Source organism: Aulonocara stuartgranti, assembly GCF_965226115.1.
Source record: "Aulonocara stuartgranti genome assembly, chromosome: 3".
Classification (NCBI taxonomy): Eukaryota; Metazoa; Chordata; class Actinopteri; order Cichliformes; family Cichlidae; genus Aulonocara; species Aulonocara stuartgranti.
The window spans coordinates 36,650,618-36,671,349 of record NC_138941.1 but is presented as its reverse complement, the minus strand read 5'-3'; the positions used below and the strand labels follow the sequence as shown (position 1 = coordinate 36,671,349).

The following is a 20,732-nucleotide window of genomic DNA, read 5'->3' as shown; positions in this document are numbered from 1 at the left end:
ACAAACAGTTACATATCACATTTTGTTAGGTGTTGGCACACAACAGTGTTTGTCAGGTTTTGTCTTCTACCAGCAGAGGGCGACAGCTGGCAGGAATCTCACTCGTTAGTATGGCACAGATACTGAATAAATGCCAAGTTATACAAAAATTCATGCGTGATATTTAGTAGGCTTTCTAGTTCTGATAATCTTCCCTGGGGAGGTCTGGTTCATCCTGCAAAACAAATATATAAATGCTCAGTTCTTCATATTAGACAAGTGCAAGGTTTTTAAATTATTAATGCTGAAGCATTGTTGTAGGGGCTAGAAATGGCTACCAGTGTCACAGAAAACTTACACAAGCCATGAAAGATGATAACTGCATATGCAAATAGGCCATTCAAGCAATAATGACTTCAATGACTCAAGCACATGCACACATACATATATGTATTTATGTATATTTTAAACTATTAGATATTTGTTCATAGAATACAAGTTTAGGAATAGATTGCTTTCTTTGCACTGAATGGGACAGCATATAGTTCTGTTTGCATATTTTTTACTTTGCAGTCTGCTAAAAATAATCTGAATAATAACTTCTGTTTAAAGCTAAAGCCATCGATGTTTCAGGCCCACATGTATACTTTATGTATCAACAGTGCGAGTGTGTTGAGCTTGTGGCATTTAAATGTCGCTGCGATGCAGGTTATTTGGTGGGAAAATGGGGATAAGTGTCATTTGCCGCTCACCATTCGGGTTCTGAAGCTGGATATTTGAAAGCCGCCGATGGGGTCCAGAGGAGCGACCTTCCTCCTGTAGAGAGGAAGGCAGTCAGAATTCAACACAACATCAGGGAATCAAATACGTGCAAGCATCAAATCAAAAGACATCATTTGGTTCTGGACTGATCATTTGATCTTCTCATATTTACATCAGAATTACATGTATTTTGGCCAAGAGCTAAAAATCTTCAAAAGCATTAAGATATTCATCTTCATCTACTTGACTCCAAATTTACAAGTGTCCTTTGTTGTAAATTACATCATAGGATTAATACATCTAATATAAGTAACAATCATCCCCATAAATCATAACTTGTCAGTTTATATAAGCTGCATAAGCACATAGTTGCTGTATTTACAGCTAATTTGCACTATTTACACCTTTTCTCTATCACGTGTGGCTGTATAACCAACTGTTCGACAATATCTAGAGCCATTTGTCCTAACCTCTTCTCATTGGCTTTCCGGTTATGCTGGTGCTGGTTCGGGTGCTGCCGCTGGGCGGGAAGGTGTTCTGTCGGGGCGATGAAAGTCTCTGACTGAAAGGAGCCATTGTCTACATCTCCCACCATCCCCCCTGCGTCACCCACAGAGAGGTCGCTCATGTCCAAGTGATCGAACAGGTGGGAAAAGACTTCTTGGTCCATTAAGGTGTCCTCCTGAGGACGTAATCAGATCATTCAATAAGATGGAAAAGGATTAAATGCCAGTAGCTGTTTAAATTGCTTGTCCGAAAGTGGTAATAAATTTAATGTCTGTTAATAAAAAAAAACAAAAAGGGCTTACCCTCTTGTTTCTGGATCTGCTTGGTATGACAGCAGCAGATATCTCCTCCAGCAGCAGGTAAAGAGCCAGGAAGGGCAGCATCCATCTAGAGCCAAGCATCTGCACAGCGCAAAAGAGAGATTGTGAGTCTTGATTCCCTGTAAGGGTGCAGTCACACAACAAAATGAATCTGAAAACAAACCCTTTGCTCACCTTAAAATCTCTGGTTTTCTCTTTGGATTTCGACTCTAAGCTGTCTCGGGTCCCTCTCTGCTGACCAGTGTGGAGAGGAGGGTATTTGTAGCCATGCTTCCAGGGTGGGTTTATATTTTGGGACTATTATGGGGCTGTTTAGGCTAAGTGTGTGTATGTGTGTGTGTGAGAGAGACTATGTGACTTCAGACATGCCAATTAAACCTGCCGCCTCGCTTCCTTAACATCATTATTGTCAATCATTATTGTCAAAACCTTAAGAGATTTTAGGTTCAGACAACATGCCCTGACACACTTACATACAGCTACACACACACATGGCTTCGGCCCCACCACGCCCTCCTCCGCTTTCATTATTGCTGCTGCGGACAGATGAGAGTATGATAAGACCACTTAGTTTACAAGCTCGCCCGGAGTAATGCATACCCTCAGGCTTTACATCCTCCCATGTCATTTATGCAGGCATGAAGCTGAGAAGCATGAGTGAAAACAACATCTTTATACTCTTTACACTGTATCACATCGAATGCTCGTCAGCCCGGTTTTTACAAAAGCAGAGATTTAGGTGGAGTTATGAACCGTGAAGTGATCTGCAAATGCAAGCATGTCGATTTCTTTAGGATAAGATAGCTTAACATAAGATAACACATACTTTATTTACTACTATGTCACGGCTGTCACAGAAGAAAATAGCTCAAAAAACAAAATTACACTAAACAAGGAGCTCAGTTAAGACAAAAAAGCGAAAAGCTCAGAATCTCAGTGTGATACAATGAAGAGCTTAAATGTCAAATCAATGCAGGTATCGTGGTATGAGGTAGTAATCTGTCCTTGTGGCAGTGGAGCTCAAACAGGTGTTAGACAAAGTCTTCAGCTGCATGTGCGTTAAGTGGAGCAGAGGCTGGTCATGATCCAAAACCACTGACCACAGCTGGAGTCATTTGAATGTCCTCCATGTCATCTCTCACTGAATTAAGCAAGGGCTTCCTTGAAAAGGAAAAAGTCATTTGGGTGGCATCATATGTTCCTCCTAAACCTGCACATATTGTTCAGCATTAGTGGTGCCTTCACAGATGTGCCATGTGCACTGATGTACCGCCATACCATTGCAGATGCTGTATTTTGAGCATACAGCATCTGTGAATGTTTGAAAAACAACAACACAATTTTTTACTCACCATTTTAAAAGACAACTTTTCCACCTCGCCTTAAAGGAACTCAGGCCCAGAGAAGACACTGCTGTTTGTGGAGACTGTTTTAACATTTGTGTGTAAAGCAACTATATTCTTTGAACATGGTATTCAGAGGTGCTCCTAAGCTCGTGCAGTGAATTCAGCTACAGACATCGAAAACTCAGCTTATGTTATTTCATCTGCATTATTCTGTCAGGTTTCTATAGACTTCATTTTCTTCAAACAAGTTCCTTTATGCAGCCTATAGTAATCAGACTTCAGCATACAGGGAACTTATTTTGAAAGAGTTGAAAGATTAAAAGACTTTTGCTGCACCGTGCAAACATCAGATGACAAATAGCATCTCAAATGAAGGTTCATTCTCTCTCTGATAAGAACAAAATATGCTGTGCTCCTTTTGCTCTCTGCTGGAAACCGCTATCTGTTTAGCATCCACCCAGTGAACACATAACTTGCTCAGTTATTACAGAAACCCATTTAAATGCATTTTGCAGTAAATAAGTGTATCTAGATTACCTAATCGATCATTAATAATTACTGACAAATGAAAACTGTAGTAAGTTTACTAATTAATTAAAGTATTTGTGTAAGTCAGCTTGTTTTTGTGTCGTAAATCCCCAAAGAAAAGGACCCATCCACAGCAATCAGAGATAGCATCAGTGTGTGTGGTTATCTAAAGCACTCTGCTTCGCCCGACTTCAAATCACCACCCCACTGAGACCACACAGACAGCCCTCTCCACCCGTCTTCCTCCCGCCGGCCTGCTGCAGAAAACAAAACACAGGAGAGACAGTGTAGCTGGGATGGATAGAGATTGGCAGAGGATCGGGTGGGGCCGGTGGGGGTCTACTCGAAGGGTATGCGCTTTGAGACACGTTTTCACTTTTCCTCTTTTTCCGCCCTGTCCTAATTATTTCTATTTTGGGACACTGAGGCTCACCAAACATAGAGCCAGTGTTGATAGATCAGTCATGTATAAATAAGCCACGACAAGGCTGGCAGCATGTCAGCACGGGCAGAGGCCAGATAGGCTGCACTGATTACCCCCATTATCGGGGACAGGCCTCATTAGGAGCCTCGAGCTGGGTGTGCGACTGTACGTGTCCTTTTGTTACAAAACAGGACCAAATGTCCTCCTGAAGATGTAAGCGTGAGGATCATCTTTCAGATGTTAGGACATTTTGTTGGCTCTCGTGTTTAAGAGGTTACAGGTTTCAGTAGAGAGGATTGGTTAGAGGCTAAATGCTAGGATTAAGCCAAACAAATGCTCCTGCGTCTTCGGTTTTTAAAGATGTGCTACGATACGACTACTTGCACTTGATCTGAGCCTGTTTTTTCATTTTGAGACTGAGAGGAGAGTAGTGATGCCTAGGCAAATTTAATCATGTTTAATAGCTTAATGTTTATTGAGTGTTACTGATTTTCTATTCTCAAAAAATAAAAAAAATCAATCAATCAATAAAGCAAATAAACCAGATCACATAAACCACAATGCACACAGTAAAATTTGCACACACAAAATTGTCATTGTGTGTTTTTCTATCCAGTGCATTGGCAGTGTGTTTGGGATCATTATCATGCTGAATAATGAACTTGTCGCCAATCAAACTCCTTGGAAATGGTACTGCATGGTCAACCAAAATCTGATGGCACTCTTCTACCTCCATAATTCTATTAATTTATACAAGATCTCCAACACCACTGGCTGAAACGCAGCCCTAAAGCATGACAGGTACAAGAACTGGGTTGGAAATGAGTGAAAAAGCAACCAATGAGCAAAGAAAAATCTCCAGAAAGCCTGGAAACTATTGCTCATGACCACTTTTAAAAAGAAAAATTAGTGGTCTTCTATGTCTGGCTCATTGGTAGCAAAATACTAGAAATAAGTGGAGGCTTCACAATTTTGCACAGTACAGTGATTGGTAGTATGTGTCCTGTGTATGGCCCTCTCTCTCTCTCTAACTGTGTGTATGAGCTGACACACTCCGCCCCGTCTTTTTGCCCTATAAGTATCAGGCATTGCAGCAGGTCCCAAATATAGACTCGCAGAGACGATCCTCACTCACAAAAAATATTAATGAGAAAAAAAAAAAAAAATATATATATATATATATATATCTGTATTTTTCTCCGATTGAATCTGCATTGAAATGCAATGTAAGTTCAGCTATTTGTGTTTGTGAGAGATGAGCAGAAATATCAAAATGAGCAACGTATGTCAAAGACATATGAGTTTACCGTGAGCTAGCACAAAGTGAGGCAGCCAAAACAAACCACACTGAGCTGCTGATGGGAGCCATTTCTCTTTCTACTTTTATACAAACTACTCATATGTTTATTTTTGGCCTGTTCATTTTTTTTAGGACACTTTAGTTGCCCCATAAAGTCCAACGTCTTGCATCAGCTTATATATAGCAGCAGCAGTACAAGATCTTACCAATGTAAAATTGGTGTTTACCCATTACTGAATCTTAGAATTAATCTTAATTTAATAATTTAACTGAAAGTTTCCATTCTGCTTATATAAGTATGACTATTTTGATTTTTGGTTCAAGTAGCCTACATTTTACTACTAATCCTTCCTTGCTTCTATGAATACTCGAATTTCCCCTTACGTAATGTTTTAAATTAAGTTATTGCTATTTTTTAACTTCTTGCTATGTTTGAAAAGCAAAAATATAGCATTGGAAAATGCTCAATAAGAAGAACAAGTTAGTTTTAAACATTATATTTTGAGTTTAAGTTTATTTTTACATTGTTCTTAAAGCTGGATTAATTGTACAGGGTGGGCCATTTATATGGATACACCGTAATAAAATAGGAATGGTTGGTGATATTTAAGTCCTGTTTGTGGCACATTAGTATACGTGAGGAGGTAAACTCTTGAAGATGGGTGGTGACCATGGTGGCCATTCAGAAGTCGGCCATCTTGGATACAACTTTTGTTTTTTCAATAGGAAGAGGGCCATGTGACACATCAAACTTATTGGTAATGTCACAGCATGGGAGATGGGTGGTCTCGTAGGGTGTCTTGCATTGAAATCTGCTGCAATGACCTGGTTATCTGCAATGACCCGGTTACTGCGTTTACCAGATATCAACACAATTTCGATCCGCTCCTCACATGTTAACCTCTTCGACATGTCAATGGCTGTGAACAAAGAGAAACTTGTAAATAACTCATGAAAGAATAAAGTTACGTTGAAACCAAGCACACCATTGTTTTGTACATATATGTACTGTGTATTTACTGTAGTGTCTGGGTTTCCTGAGGAGGAGGAGCCGGAGAAGGTGGCTGTGATTTCTGGCATTTTGGCGCCCCCTGGTGGTCGGAGCTGCCCCAGTGTTTCACAGATCGCTCCGCTCCTTCTCGTCTTCCTCCCGCATCTGCAGCGAGCGATAACAAGTTTAGACGTCCCTGGTGACGCCGGTCTCCTCTTCCCGCCCAGTGCACAAAAGCCCTCATCTCAGTGACCCACCAAAGCCTTAGCCCATGTAAAATCCCGGAAAGGGGGAGGAGACTAGGAAGAAGTGGAGGGAGGCGTACAGCACAGCTGCAGCTAACAGGTTAAAGGAAGAGCACAGCAAGCTTCTGCTTTCCCACCACTTTCTTTCCATTTCTTGTCGCTGGATCTTCAGGGAAAACAGCCACTGAGGTGAGATATTTTTGTGTGAGTGTGTGCTGTTCCTCACCATATTTTAGCTCGAGTGTTTTTTTCTTCTTCTTTCTTTTACTACGACATAAAGACTGCTCACGAGGAAGGAGATGCTCGCGACCTTTACTTTAAGAAGCTGTAGGTGTTTTTCTCTTTAATAAGCTCTCATGGGAACATGAGAGGGAACTTTAATGACGTCTAAAGGGGCAAAAAAAAAAGAAGCTTAATGCTGACATTTAGTGGCAGTTAGCTGCCAGTCTTGGGCTGACACGGGGCACACCCACTCCTTTTATTTTTATGATTTAGGTCTGAAATACTGTGCATCAGGGACAAAAGGGCCACGACTTTGAACCCAACATTGTCAGGATTGTTTTGGACCTCTGGTCTGTGTCTGGATATTATCCGTGAAGCTTTGTGTCGGGATGCCACATAGGGCACATTTACACACAACCTCGAGTCGCTCGCCTTGAACGCATGGCCGATTGAAGTTAAAAATTCACGTTTGTGTTATTGTCGCTCTCTGCGCACCCTCCTCCAGTCCTGCTGGTTTCTATTACACCCACCCCTCCCCTTTTTTTCTCTTCTTCCCTTTATCCTTTCAGTTTCCCATAGAAACCGTGCGGGAAGTGTGACCTTATTTTTCTTCCTCCGCCCAGAAAAGCTCTGCACCATGTCTGCTCCTGGTAAGTGCCTAGATTTCACATTTATGCTGACTTTTGTTTTCAGTTTTTTCTTTGGACGAAAATATGAAGACGTAAGAGTGTTTTAAAAACGTGAGCAGTGTGGCGTACTTTAATAGTTTTAACACTTTGCTTCCATTACGTCACGCTTTGTAAAATGCTAGAAGTTTTCTCACACTTGCCCCGTTAGCTTTCCACTAAACCCAACAGCCTGAATAATGAGCACACTGTCCAGCCCACACAGTAGACTTCTGAAGGTGGGGGGATGTTTTTTATTTTTTCTTCCCCAAGAAATTCCAGGAATACTTTCTTGAAAACACGTCAGTCTTTGGCCCAGCAGACTTCTCTCACTGAGTGGAAAAGGTGAAAGGTGCTATTGTTTGTGTATGCCAGCGCAGTGGATGCACCCACACTTTTTTCTGTTTTTTTTCTTTTTTTTTTCTTTTCTATTAAATGTGAAGTAAAGAGAGGGATGTTGAGCAAAGGCAGACGACTAGCTTCACACTGTCTAACTTCCTTTTTAAACTTTCATTACACACAAATGGCACAAGAGGTTGTTTTTTAATTGTAGTCCACAAGGCTTTATTACATTCATCAGCCTTTGCCAGCAGACTCGTGACTAAATGGGCTTTTCCAGTCACCCGGTCTTGTTCGTTGTGGTTGTAACGACTCAAAAGAAAGTAGTGCTCCACTCATGAAAGTAAATCTTTTTGGAATTTTTTGGCATTCAGACAACAATTCTAATGCCGAGACAGGAGGGGGGGAAAAAAACAACACAAAACGTTGTCAGCTTTGTATTTATCCTTACTGCTGAGTGGGAATATCAAGTGCAAACTGATTGAAAACATCATTTTATAGTTTACATGTATTCCTCACTGGTGACTGAGCCTGACCTGCACATAGGTGGTAAAGCAGTGAGGGGAGCATAAATAGAGCAGGGACAGAATCTGCATCGGTGATGGCGTCACTTCACTAGAAGGATCCTCCCGGATCCAACCAGAGATCTTTTGCTTGTTAGGTGAATATGTAAACCAATACTAGTCATAATATTAAGTAAACATGGGGGGGAGAATCCTTCCTCTTTCCCAGGCAAAGTACTAGCTGTCATGTCCACCTCGTTTTTGAGTGTCTTTCTCTGGACAGGGTTTAATTAATAATTTGATGGAGGAATAATTTCAGGAATGCTTTTCTGAGTAGTTTCTCGCTTCTGGTTGTCCATCCCTGCCCCTGCCCAGTGCTTGTAGTGCTGTGGAGACACTCCGAGGGAGGATCTGCTTAGCTGAGCTCATGGTGCATTTTCACCCTTCCATAGGAGTCCATGCTCACTCACAAGAGGAAGTAAAAATTTTCTAGATGAGACTGTGGAAAGATCATCAGGCACTCCTGCAGCTGCCTTCCTCTCACAATCTTTTACTTGGTCGCGCGTGTGTGTGTGTGTGTGTGTGTGGGGGGGGGGGAACCACAGGCCAGTGACCTTTAGAAAAGTTAGACTCATGTGCTTCAGGTAATTGCACGATGTGAATAAAAACCAGTTTGGCCAGTCTTGAGACCAAAATCCCTTATTGACATCCCATTCCATTTAAATGTGTATAGACCTTTTTGTTTAGTTTTTTTTTTCCATTACCAGTATACTCGCTGCGATTCACATCAAAAAGCACATCTGTAAAGAACATACAGTGCAGAAAAGCAGCTCAGATATAACATTCAGAGAGAAACCCAACGGGCATGTGGACGCTCTCGTCAGCAAAAACAAGCTGATCTAAATTTGATCTTTCTAAATTCTTTCTTAATTATGTCCTGACTGCTGTTAGAAAACGGCACAGCACACATACTTTCACATGACGGTCTGTCAGCAGGTGTGACTCAGGAGGCTCGTCACGTCATTTGTGTTAAGGCAGTGACTTTATGGTTGATGCTTCCTGTGTAGTAAAGTGAGCCATTAAGTAACCAATCATTTCTCTACGAGCAAAAATGTCTTCAGCTTCCTTTGTCTTTTCTTCCTTGGGCAGTTCACAACTTTCCCCAAATGAATATCTGGTAAAGGTAAATTTTGTTTTTTGGGGGTCCCGTCATAAACTAGAGCTGTTAACCAAAGTCAGTTTGTCATTTATATTTCTATATAGATTTATATATTTAAAATAAGCAGAAAACCCTCATATTGGAAAAGACTACAAACACGGGAAAGCGAGATTACAAAGCTGTGTTGACCTTAAAATGAGTTTTCTGTGTGTCTCATTAATGCATGAGGAGCCCCACTTTGATCCCAGGTGGAGACACACATCTCCTGGTGTAGTAAAAAAAATAAATCTGTCACACTGAAATATGTGGAGCTACCCTTTGTCAATAAGGGTAGCTCAATAATCTTTGCTGTGCACGTAACCTGGTCAGAAGCAGGTTATATATTCAGTTTTGGTTTAAAATGGGCTGGAAGTGGCACGTTTTTACTGATTCTTTTATTTACAGCACGTTGTAAGCGCGATACAGATTCTCTGCTGGCTACTATGTTTTGCAAGAGCAGCTTGTAAAGCCGTATCTTGGAAAGATCGGGAATGAAGCGCAACAGTAAAGTTACAGCAGCTCACACTGAGCTTTGCAGTGTCAGAAAATCTATAAAAATGATTTGAGATCAGATTCTAATGTGTTGCTAAGTCTGTTTCACATGCCTCCACATGTCTTTTATTAATATATGGGATGTTAATGTTTATTATTAGTTAAACGTGTAGCTGTCGTGTTAGGGGGGAAAAAACTAGAGCACCATGCAGTGTTTCAATAATTTTCTCAAATTAAAATGTTGATTTTTACTGCTCTGTTTACTAAATCGCAAAATCAACAAGTTTCTGCAGCTTTAATCTCTTTTGTTTGTAACAGTGGGGAGTTTCACCATTAGGTTTTTATTATCATCGCCATTTATCATCATCATTTGATAATGTCTCTGATTGGTGTAGGAGACACTCACAGGGAGGCAGAAAGCCCGGCTTAATAGAGGAAGTTGATAACCATCATCGTGATATTGGGGTTTCAGGTCAGGCCGGCTTACACACAGTTCTCAGGGCTAAAGGAAACAGTCCTCAGTACAAGTACAAACGACCACCACGATGCATTAGACTTGCACTATTAAAATTTTCTACATTTTCTGCCTCTCCACCACACCAGATTTCTTTTTTTTTTTTTTTTATCTTGTCTGTTAAAATCATAGCAGCAGTCCTATGATAGTGAAACTATTAACATTTTTTTTAACCTTTATTCTTGGAAGCAGGATAAGGGAAGGTGGTTAATAAAATTCGGCATTGATTTTCCATTATCTCAGACATCTCACATTTTACATTTTACAGTGGGGCTTAAATGCTGTGTTCTAAACGAGGTCTGTACTATGGAACGAGATATGCGTGCGTGTGTGCACGACTGTAGTAGTGAGGGGAAATGTGTCTTTTTACACACCAAAGACTGATCGGTCAATGCTGTATAATTTTGACCAACGTTGTTGTCGTTATGAAGTGAGAATGATCACATTTTTGCATTTTAAACAAGGACATTACAAAACCATTCGACTCAGTTTAGACGTTATTGGCATAACATATGATCATAAGGACAGCTGTGTTCCAGTGGACCTTGCAGTTTATCTGATAACAGCGTTTTACACATTCATAAAAGTAAGCAATCCCCAGTTAGTCATTGTTATGAATCTTGTGAAAGTGAGTCCCATAGCACACAACAGAGGTGCAACTGGCCCTGTGTAGGGTCTTATGGCCCCTCGTGGCATTCTCCAGGGCAGCCACAGAGTAGGCTGGCTGCTAGCCTCTTAAGACTAGTGTGCACTTATGGTTCTGTTGATTTAACGCAACAGCTGCTTTAAATAAGATGCAAACACTGTGAGAGACAAAGTTGCATATCCCTGTGCTGACGGCGTCCGCTCTTCCTATCTGAAATCCTCACTTAATGTAAGAATCTTCAGTTCCTGTCCAAAAGATCCCCAAATCTTAGTTTTCACATCACATATTCAGTTTTTCCACCATGGAAACACTGACAATTGGTTTCCAACATATCATGGATCCAGTTTTTCCAGTATAGGTAGGTCATTACTGTTGTGTTGCAATCACCGGCCAATTAGCTCTGCCCTGTCTACTAAAAAAAAAAAAAAAAAAGGGGGGGAAAGGGCGGATGATTCACAGCGTGCGCACACACGCACTCACACTCAGCAGAGTAGCTGCTTCTAGCGAGACACTCGGCGATCACTGCTCTCAGCTTCTCTCTCTGCTCTGACTGGAAGGTAAGAACCTGGAGACGACCAGCCGTGGTCAACGCAGCTGGTCTATAATCCTAAACAGCAGCTTCAGGCTTTTGACTCTTATATCATTTTTATGTGTGTATATTTATATTATCATTCATACTCAGGGTTGATGGTGTCTTTTAGTTTTTTGTGCCCTATCTTACATATTACAGCTTTATTTATTTTCCTTGTATTCTCTGGTTGTTTTATGGTAAAATTGAGCTCTACTTTCTAAAGTTTGACTGTCATAGTTTGTACAGCAACAACTGAGCTCATGAATTCAAATTCAGTCAAATCAGACTGTCGGTATATCTGAACAGGTTTTGATTGTGTCTATTTTTTTCCCCCTTCCAGTTTACCCAGGCGCTCCAAACCAGCCACCCTATCCCATGTCTCAACCCGGCGGAGCACCGTATCCAGTTCCTCCTGGATATGGAGATCCCAGTCAAGCCCCTGCACCGGGCTTCAACATGGGCTATTCAGGACAACCTGCGGTCATGTACCAGCCAGCACCCATAGGGCCAGCTCCAGGCCCTGAATACGGTGGCCCACCAGGGGGGATTTCACCAGCTCCTGGAGGTCCAGCAGTCCCCGTTGGTGTCCCACCTGGACTTGAGTACCTCACACAGGTAGGGCAGAGAAAGGTTAAACCAGTGCAGTTTTTTGTTGTTTTGTTTTATATGCTGTCCTGTTCAGCAGCTTTTGGAGTCACAATTATGATCTGAATGCACTCTTGTGCCAGACATATTTTGCTTTTCCAAGATGAGCTCTGAAAATTCACTGTAGGCTCCACTTGTTCACGTCTTTCTTTTATCTATCTAGTCATTCGTTCCTATTAGTGTTATATCAGGCATTACATTGTATGTTTAGTATTACAATATCCAAGCTGACAGGCAGATTAAAAAAAAAAAGAAAAGTCAGTGCAGTCAGGTGATTTTGAGAGCTACGATTGGTTCCACTGTCTTCTTAAATGTCACAAATTTTTTTTTGTCACGAAGTAAACTTTCTAACAATGACCGATGACTCAGTTAATCCTTCCATTTTACTTGGAATTTGTATGAACTTGAAAAATTGCTGGCCATGTGCGTAACCCGACACAGTTCCTGGATCTGTTGCATGCCAAGCAGTAAGAGAAAAGGTCACATGTTTAAGACTGTAGTGGGTAAAAGTAGTGTTTTATAGTTCTGTTGGCTCACCATTGAAATACTTGCAGTTTGCTGCACTTTTTGGTGATCATTAATCTCAACTAGGATTTGTGACACTAAAGTCAGTTTCCTTTTTAAAACAATATGTGAGGTCATACGTGCTTTTAATTGTTTTTAGAAGGAAGAGACTTTCAGATTGCAGGATGTGCCACAGAGTTGCCTTTTTTCAGTTTGCTTTCTCTCCTTCGGTTTTAGATTGACCAGATCCTGATCCATCAGAAAGTCGAACTCCTGGAAGGTGAGGCGTGCATCTTGTTGAACACAGAATATTTAATCCTTCAGCAGCTCATAAGCAGCAGTGTGTGAGGCTTAAAGCCTCTCAAGATGAAAACGAATGGAAGAAAAATTATATCTGCCCTTGAAATTCCTTACTTATTGTTACTTCATTGCTCACCGTTTTCCCTTCTCTTCTCCCAACCACGCCCAGCATTCATCGGTTTTGAGACAAACAACCAGTATGAAATCAAAAACAGTCTGGGTCAAAAGATCTACAAGGCCAAAGAGAAGAATGACTGCTGCACCAGGAACTGTTGCGGCTCTCTGCGCAGCTTCGACATGAAAATAAAGGACAACATGGACAGGGAGGTTATCCGTCTCATCAGGCCTTTCCGCTGCGTCTCCTGCTGGTGTCCCTGCTGCTTGCAAGAGGTCAGTCCACTCTAATGTTTCTGTGTTTGAGTAGAAGTGACTTGGCTAGTGTTGAAAGAGGTTAATGGAGTCATATTGCATTCATTTACCACACCTAGACCAATATTGTTCCCGGTCAAAAGCATTTTTGGTGTGAAATCTGAGTACTCATCCATCATATCTGGATTATTGTATTTGATCTAGATGTGCTGGTTAATCTTTAGCTATATTAAATATCTGAAGAGACTCAAATAGGGAAGAATAAACTCTTTACTTTCTGTAGCACTCTGTTCACTTTCTGTAGCACTCTGTTCGTAGTTTATGTTAAGACATACCTAATCACTTTTTTTGATTAAATAAAGATAGATACAAAAGTTAGATCAGATAAAGGCAAATAAATCAAGACATTACAGTTTTATAAGGGGCAATGATTTTTTTTTTTTTTTAATGTAATGTAGAAATTAAAGGAAAAATCTGAAGATTTTAAGAGAAACGTGAGCTCTGTAGTTTATTTTGTGACACTTACACTTACAACAGCTCATCTCCTGTTCAGGATTTACTTCTATTCTTCAGGAATGTTTTTAGTGGAGCTGCTATACAAGTCTGATTTATTCGCCTGCCTCTGTTAACCCTGCTGGATTTAAAGTAGTTTTTAGGGTGGGAAGTGGGCTAATTTACTGCTGATTGGTCCAGGTGACCAAAGAAACTGCTCTGAGTTATCAGTGTGCTCTGTCCTGGAACCAGCTGCATGCAGATTAATGTTCTCTGCATTGACAGTCGATTGGAGCTGCAGGCCCTGCCTGTATCATTAGTGATAATTGATGTGAAATTGGAGTCAGTTTGACAAGGACACTGGTATTTGCTTTTTATGCACGTTTGAGTTTTATGGTGAAATGTACAGAGTGCACAGTGTAAGCAGTTAAAAGGAGGCTTCCAGTGAGCAGTCAATGCACTGTGGAACAGATGCAGTTTAATTTCTTGAATTTCCCTCAGAACATCTGGTATCAGATGGTTATTTATCGGTTATTTAACACAACCTCTACAGATGTTATGAATGGGGATGCAATACATAAAGGCTGATACTGTTTGGTACCATGCTGTAAATATGCTTATTAAAGGTCTTGAATTCAACACAGGGAGACTGTGTGGACAGACTCGCTATGGCTTCTCTTGGAGATGATGTTAAAATAACTTTGTTTTTAAGCACGAGCTCCCTGCTCTTGTGGCTCAGATCCAAATAACATGTAAAAAAGCTACTTATCAACAAGTCTCTAACACATTTACAGCTTAAATTTAAATCACAAGGTTCTGGCATGGCCGGGCCAGAGTCAGTATCAGCAGGAAAAGCCACGTCCATTATGTCGTCCTTCACATTTCAAAAGCTGTCCAGAGGGTCAGATCTGAGTCTTTGCCAGGACAATTCTGGCCCCCAAGACATTTGAATTCACCATAGTCTAGTGCATGTTATAGTGCATGTAACAGACATTTGATACTGCTACTTACAGCCAGACTGGAAGAAAACCTTAGTCCTGTGTTTAAAGTAATAAATAATTGTTAGTCTTTTCTCATGTAAAATACAGAGGCCTATCAGTTCTTCGTTCTTCATAACAACCTGCAGCCTCACAGTGCCAGTGGTTCATACCTTTGCCTTTCCTCTCTTTGTCTTGAGTTACTGTTGCCGAGTGGTTGCTGCTGACCGGTGTTTCAGTGCCTTTGTGTGCCACTCTGCTCAGGCAGGGTTTTGTTAAGACCATGAATGGCCCTTTTGTCTGTCCAAACTATTTCCTAGACTCCCTGATCCTTTGCCATACGTCCACTGAGACCTTTTTCTCTTTGCCCTTGTGTAATCACATCGTTAGTGGTCTGTCTACAGAAAGTTCCCAATGGTACAAATCTAAGAAGATATCCAATCATACTGCAGCTCTCGGTTTAGTGCCCAGACAGGAACCATGTGAGATGCATTCCCTTTGTTTACATGGTTTAACAATCAAGCAGTCAGCCTCACTTATCATTCCTGCTGTCCAGCATGACACCGCGTGACGTTTTATTTATAGCTGTCAGTGTCCAGGAAAGAGAGCAAACGAAGCTCTGTGAAATAGCTTTCTAATTTTGTGCAGAGCTACTATGTGTCTAACTAACTATGTGACCAACAGATGGAGGTCCAGGCTCCACCTGGGACCACCATAGGGTACGTCAAACAGGACTGGCACCCTTTCCTGCCAAAGTTTTCCATCCAGGGAGCAAACAAGGAGACACTCATGAGACTGGAGGGGCCCTGCTTTGCCTGCAACTGCTGTGGAGATGTCAACTTTGAGGTGAGCTCAGAGGGTCGTTGTTTGTGGGGGGGAAACCGAACTCTGAGTAAATTTCATCCATCAGCCAACAGTGATTTGTTACAGATCCACTCAGATAATCTAAACAGGACTGGTAACAGTCACAGAAATGTTGATGATGATTTTAATTAAGTCAAAGGAATAGTTGATAGTTTTGGAAAACACTTTCTATTCACTTTATTGTAGAGTTTAGTGAAAAGGTTGATACGACTCTTATCTGTCCATAAAATATGAGGGTACACCTCGAAGTCAGGCTACTATCCAGCCTGTGCAATGAAAAAATTAAATCTTCCTATTAGTCTCACTTCCTGGTTTCCCACATGACATCCTGCACACATTACTTGAGAATTGACATGATACAACTACTGGCTGCAAGTAGTTGTGATTAGACGCAGGGGAAATGCAATTTTAGGGAGGCTAAAGCAGCTTAAATAGCAGATCAGGTCAGCTGATCTGCCAGGATTGCAGCAGAGCCTGCTTTTTGTCATCTGTTTGCACAAAGGTTGTGCTTGAGATTTTCTTTATTACGTAATCTTCTTGTGTCTTGGTGAGCTTGCTTGTCAGTATTTTCTCCCACTCGTCAGTTACTTTTCCAACACTAAAGAGCATTCATGGAAACACATTTTTCCCATTAGTTTGACACCAAGTGAATGATCCTTAGTGCTGCTGGTGGTCAGATTGTGTTACCTTTCATAAGGACCAAAAAAGCTGTTTTATCTCCTGATAAGTGCATGTTAAGCTTTTATTTCTCAGCAAGAAGGCAAGAAAATTTTAAACAGCAGCAAGGCTGATGTTGTTTCCATTGTTTAAAGAAAGCGTGTGCGACAGGATTAACAACTTGTGATGAACGCTGGTATTATTTTTTTTTTTGCAGCTGAAGGGGAAAGATGGTGGCACACCCATTGGTCGCATCAGCAAGCAGTGGAGCGGCCTTTTGAAGGAAGTCTTCACTGACACAGATAATTTTGGCATCCAGTTCCCGCTGGACTTGGACGTGAAGATGAAAGCTGTGCTAATGGGCGCCTGCTTCCTCATCGTAAGTCCCCAATCTAGAAGAACATAGTTGATTTTGAAATATGTGGTGTGTTGTTGAATAAAATAATTCATTACTTTTAACGTTGCTTTGCAGGATTTCATGTTCTTTGAGAAAGTCGGAGAGGCCAACCAGCGCAGCAGTGTGTTTTCATAACAGAGGAAAGAGGAACCGTGGGGGGGCGGCCTATGATGAAGGTGTTTTCCTGTTATGTAACATTTGTAATTGTTTTGTTCATTTGTTACCAGTCCCATAATCCATTTATATACACATACAACTCATTGTGAGTGAATAAACTCTTGATTAGATTTAAAACTTTGAATCTCTCCAAAGTCAAAGACTGAAATTTTCAGTGTTTCTGTACATTCTGTAGATGTTTCACCTCTTTTTAAGCACATCACTGTATTCATAGCAAGCAATTTACGCTACCAAATTTAAACTTGGAAACAGGTGTGGACACGCATCCTTTTGAATGTGTTTTGCTGCACTTGTGTTCACATTTCATTTCTTTCTTCTTTTTTGTCACCATCAGTTTGTCTTTTATTGTTAGTAATTTTATGTGCTTGCTCGAGCTTTATAAAGATATAACAGTATATCTAGTAGAAGTACAATACTGTTTTGTAGAAGATGTATTCATTGCTTTGCCTTCATTTATCCAGTTAAATGGTGGCAGAGTCGATCTGTCAGTCCATTGCTTTGGTATGATGATCATCATAATCTGTGTACAGATATTTTTTTTAATTTAAAAGTTGGCTTTTGTTTATTACTTTGGTGTATGCTCTACCAAACCTATTACATTCCTTTGAGCCTCCACTGTAGGCTGTATTTAGTGTTAATCAGCAAGTGTTGGCATACAAAACACACTAAGATATGATGCTTGACATGGTAAGCCTTAAACCTGCCTTGGCTTCATTATATCAATGTCACTGTGAATATCTTAGCACAGGGGTGTCAAACTCAAATACACAGTGGGCCAAAATTCAAAACTGGAACAAAGTCGCGGGCTAACATTAATATTTATTGAAAAAAAAAAAAAAAAAAAAAAAACTTCCTCCAGATATAAGAATGAATCTTTTCTTAATTTGGCCCGTGGGCCAGAGTTTGACACCTATGTCTTAGCATAAGCATTTGGCGCTAACCACTTGTGGACCACAGTTCCACTACACAGAGCCACTAGCACAGCTTTTAATCTTTTTGTCACTTATCAGAAGCCATATAGAAAACCTCGACGTTAGCCACGGGAATCCCGCTCTGGTTGTTTAGCTCAGGGTGGCATCATGTGCAAATGTTAGCGTGTAAATACACTGAAGTATAATTGCAGATATGCTCATCATTAAACCTGCCTGACATTATTTTATCATCCATGTAAATAGTTTATCTTTAAGCTCAGTTTGGGCTAAATGCTAACTACAGCCAGGAGGTGCATCACCCTAAGTCTTTTTGTCATTAACTAAAGCTTATGGGAAACATTTAGCCACAGTAAACTGGCTGTTTAGCATTTAGCCCACATAAGGAAGTGACATCGTACTAGCATGTAGACATGCTAACTTAGATGGTTGAAATGGCAAGCATCTTAACTACTAAACAACCTGTTGTTAACATGTGCCACTGTTGAGGTTTTAGCATTTAGCCCAAAGCTCTACTGTGCCTACGTACAGACAGTACCTGCCTTGTCCTAATTGTGCAGTTAGTTGACTGCCTTACAAAAAAGTCTGAACTAGTTAGCCGCTGTCACTTGTTTAGGGATGTGTTGCCTTTATTGGTGTGAAGTTGTGAATCACACATTTTTACCAAAGTGCACTCTTTTTATTCAGCAACATGTCTTCAGCCATGGTGCATGATGCAAAGCTGTTGCACAGGCTTTACTCTAAATGATCCTGTGCTCCCTTTATGGAGTTTGGTGGTTGCCGGTGACACCTCACCATCCAGTTTCCTTCACATACCACTGTGTTTGAACATGTGCCTGCGTAATGACATAGGGGAGAGAGAAAATGCAGGCTGAGGGAAAAATTTAAAAGCAGATGTTGAGGTTAGTGAGCATTGATCTGGCCTCAGAATGGTTGGAAAACCCCACAGGCAAAGCTTGCATGAAACACTGTAGTTCCTAAGTCCCTGTAAAGAGTTGGTGCAGTTATGACTGCTGGTACAGAGAACTAGAGAGGAGACCAGAATCTTAACTGAATCAATTGACTTGTTTTTTTCGTTTTGTTTTTTTAAATTTGGTTGCTTTGCTCTACAGTGTTTGATAGATGAGAGGTTAATGTTGCACTTCTGTGTTTAATAATCACTCTTGTTCTGGGCACGCCTCCAGCGTGAGACCTGGTTGCCACAAGTGCTTTCAAATCCAGCTAGCTGTTTTCCATCACCAACCAAATGTATTGTATGTGCATGCATAGATATATGTATATGCTGAGTGGCCAGTACTAACCAAAGCATGTACAGTTGATTTAAGTTGCGCACTCACAGTTTACTGTTCCTCTGGAAGCTTTTTTTTCTTTCTATCATATATGTACAGCTGGGAGGGGCTGCAACATGTTTCCTGTGTTTTTTATCAAAAATGTTTTGTAACACTTTTCTTGTGATTGGACATTTTTACATATACAAGCAACGATGTATTTCTCAAATAAACAAATGCAACGATAAGCCTTTATTAAAAGCACAATCGTCTCTTGTTTTTCTGCCCACGTGATGCTGCAGGAAAATCTGGGGAAGGTGCTCTGTCGGCCTAAATGTGGACCATCTGGTTGCACTTGGAGAAAATGAGCTTTGGTTTAGTAGGGGAAATCTAGTCCCTCCTGCTCCGCCTCAAAACGAGCTCCATTCAAATCGTGCTTTTAGCCAATTTTATTTTTTTTAACTGTTGAATGGCATCCTCACTTCAGTCTGAACTTTCTGTACTATTTGCCTATTAACAGAAAGTTATTTATATCCATGCCGTTGTTCAGAAGCATGAGTGAAAGACAACAGCAGTGCTACTGGGTTAGATACAAAATCTTAGTGCTCCATCTCCTGGGAGCATGTGAGATGTTCATGTATAGTATTTCAGAACATGTCTGCACATGTCCACCCATCCCTCAAGAACACTGAGGCATGGCTTTGGAGTTTGTTTTCATACATGATCACCTAATATTTTACCTGCTATTGCTGTGCAAATATTTAAACCAGTTGTAGCGTGTCGGTGTACACAGGGTCAATCTTAGCAGGCAGTAGGACAAAGGTAAGAGCCTCTCTTAGAGAACTAAAGAGCCACAGAGCTGAGATCCTGTGTTCAGGCCACCAGAGATCAGTTTCTACTACAATATTTACAAATGTATTAAAACAGAAAACCTATGTGCAAAAGACGTGCTATTTAAAACCACATCATGTCATCTTTCTTCTAAGCTGTTTCAAGAATATTAGTCAGTTTTGTCTTCGCCCACCTTCAGTATATGTAAACATTATTACTTTTTTTTTTAATGCCTTTTTATATAGAGCATATATTGTTTTGATTTTCCTTGATGGCCATTTATATTTTACATGTATAAAATAGATTCCGATGGCTTATATTTTATCATTAGCTTCAAAAAAACAGGCAAGTGGGATTTTTTTTTTCTTTATTTGATGGTCTGACCTTTAGTTGCTGTTCAGCTCGCACTGGGTTCCAGTCATTTCATTGAAGTGCTTTATGAACCTCGTCCGTGGTCACGCCATGTACCGCCTCCATAACCTGAACAGAGAAATGAGAACAGCAGACAGTGAGCAGGAATACTGGAATTACTACCAACCAGACAAGCTGTCGTTTACATCAGTGTAAATATGGCCGCAATTTGTTCTTCTGTCTTTTATAGTGTTCAGTACATGTACAGGACAGAAGATGGATTTAGGCAGGGTGACATCATCTGTTGGTTTATGCTGTCACCATCTTGGTTGCTAAAAAGCTGATGTTGTGAGAAAGGCAGGTTGCAAAACCATTGCCATTGAGCAATGGTTTTGCAAACCTGTGATTGAAAAAATTAG

The 20,732-nt window shown here is 40.7% G+C and overlaps 2 protein-coding genes across 3 annotated transcripts; one reads left to right on the top strand and one right to left on the bottom strand.

Annotated features, from left to right (window-relative positions):
* On the bottom strand, nucleotides 1-6,288 carry LOC309703958 (uncharacterized protein). Its single transcript, XM_082528896.1, has 6 exons — nucleotides 6,187-6,288; nucleotides 1,743-1,799; nucleotides 1,551-1,649; nucleotides 1,212-1,423; nucleotides 732-795; nucleotides 1-214 (listed from the first exon to the last, which is right to left on the bottom strand). The coding sequence occupies exons 1-6, from the start codon at nucleotides 6,244-6,246 to the stop codon at nucleotides 176-178; spliced, it is 531 nt and encodes a 176-aa protein (XP_082385022.1). The 5' UTR covers nucleotides 6,247-6,288; the 3' UTR covers nucleotides 1-175.
* Nucleotides 6,289-6,458: 170 nt separating this feature from the next.
* LOC309703950 (phospholipid scramblase 1-like) lies at nucleotides 6,459-19,398 on the top strand. Of its 2 annotated transcripts, XM_082528875.1 has the most exons (8): nucleotides 6,459-6,591; nucleotides 7,194-7,274; nucleotides 11,893-12,167; nucleotides 12,939-12,981; nucleotides 13,171-13,391; nucleotides 15,524-15,685; nucleotides 16,578-16,739; nucleotides 16,833-19,398. In XM_082528875.1, the coding sequence occupies exons 2-8, from the start codon at nucleotides 7,262-7,264 to the stop codon at nucleotides 16,890-16,892; spliced, it is 936 nt and encodes a 311-aa protein (XP_082385001.1). In that variant the 5' UTR covers nucleotides 6,459-6,591; nucleotides 7,194-7,261; the 3' UTR covers nucleotides 16,893-19,398. The 2 variants fall into 2 exon arrangements, with proteins under 2 accessions (XP_082385001.1, XP_082385002.1); XM_082528876.1 differs by lacking the exons at nucleotides 6,459-6,591; nucleotides 7,194-7,274 and adding an exon at nucleotides 11,416-11,538.
* The last annotated feature ends 1,334 nt before the right edge of the window (nucleotides 19,399-20,732 follow it).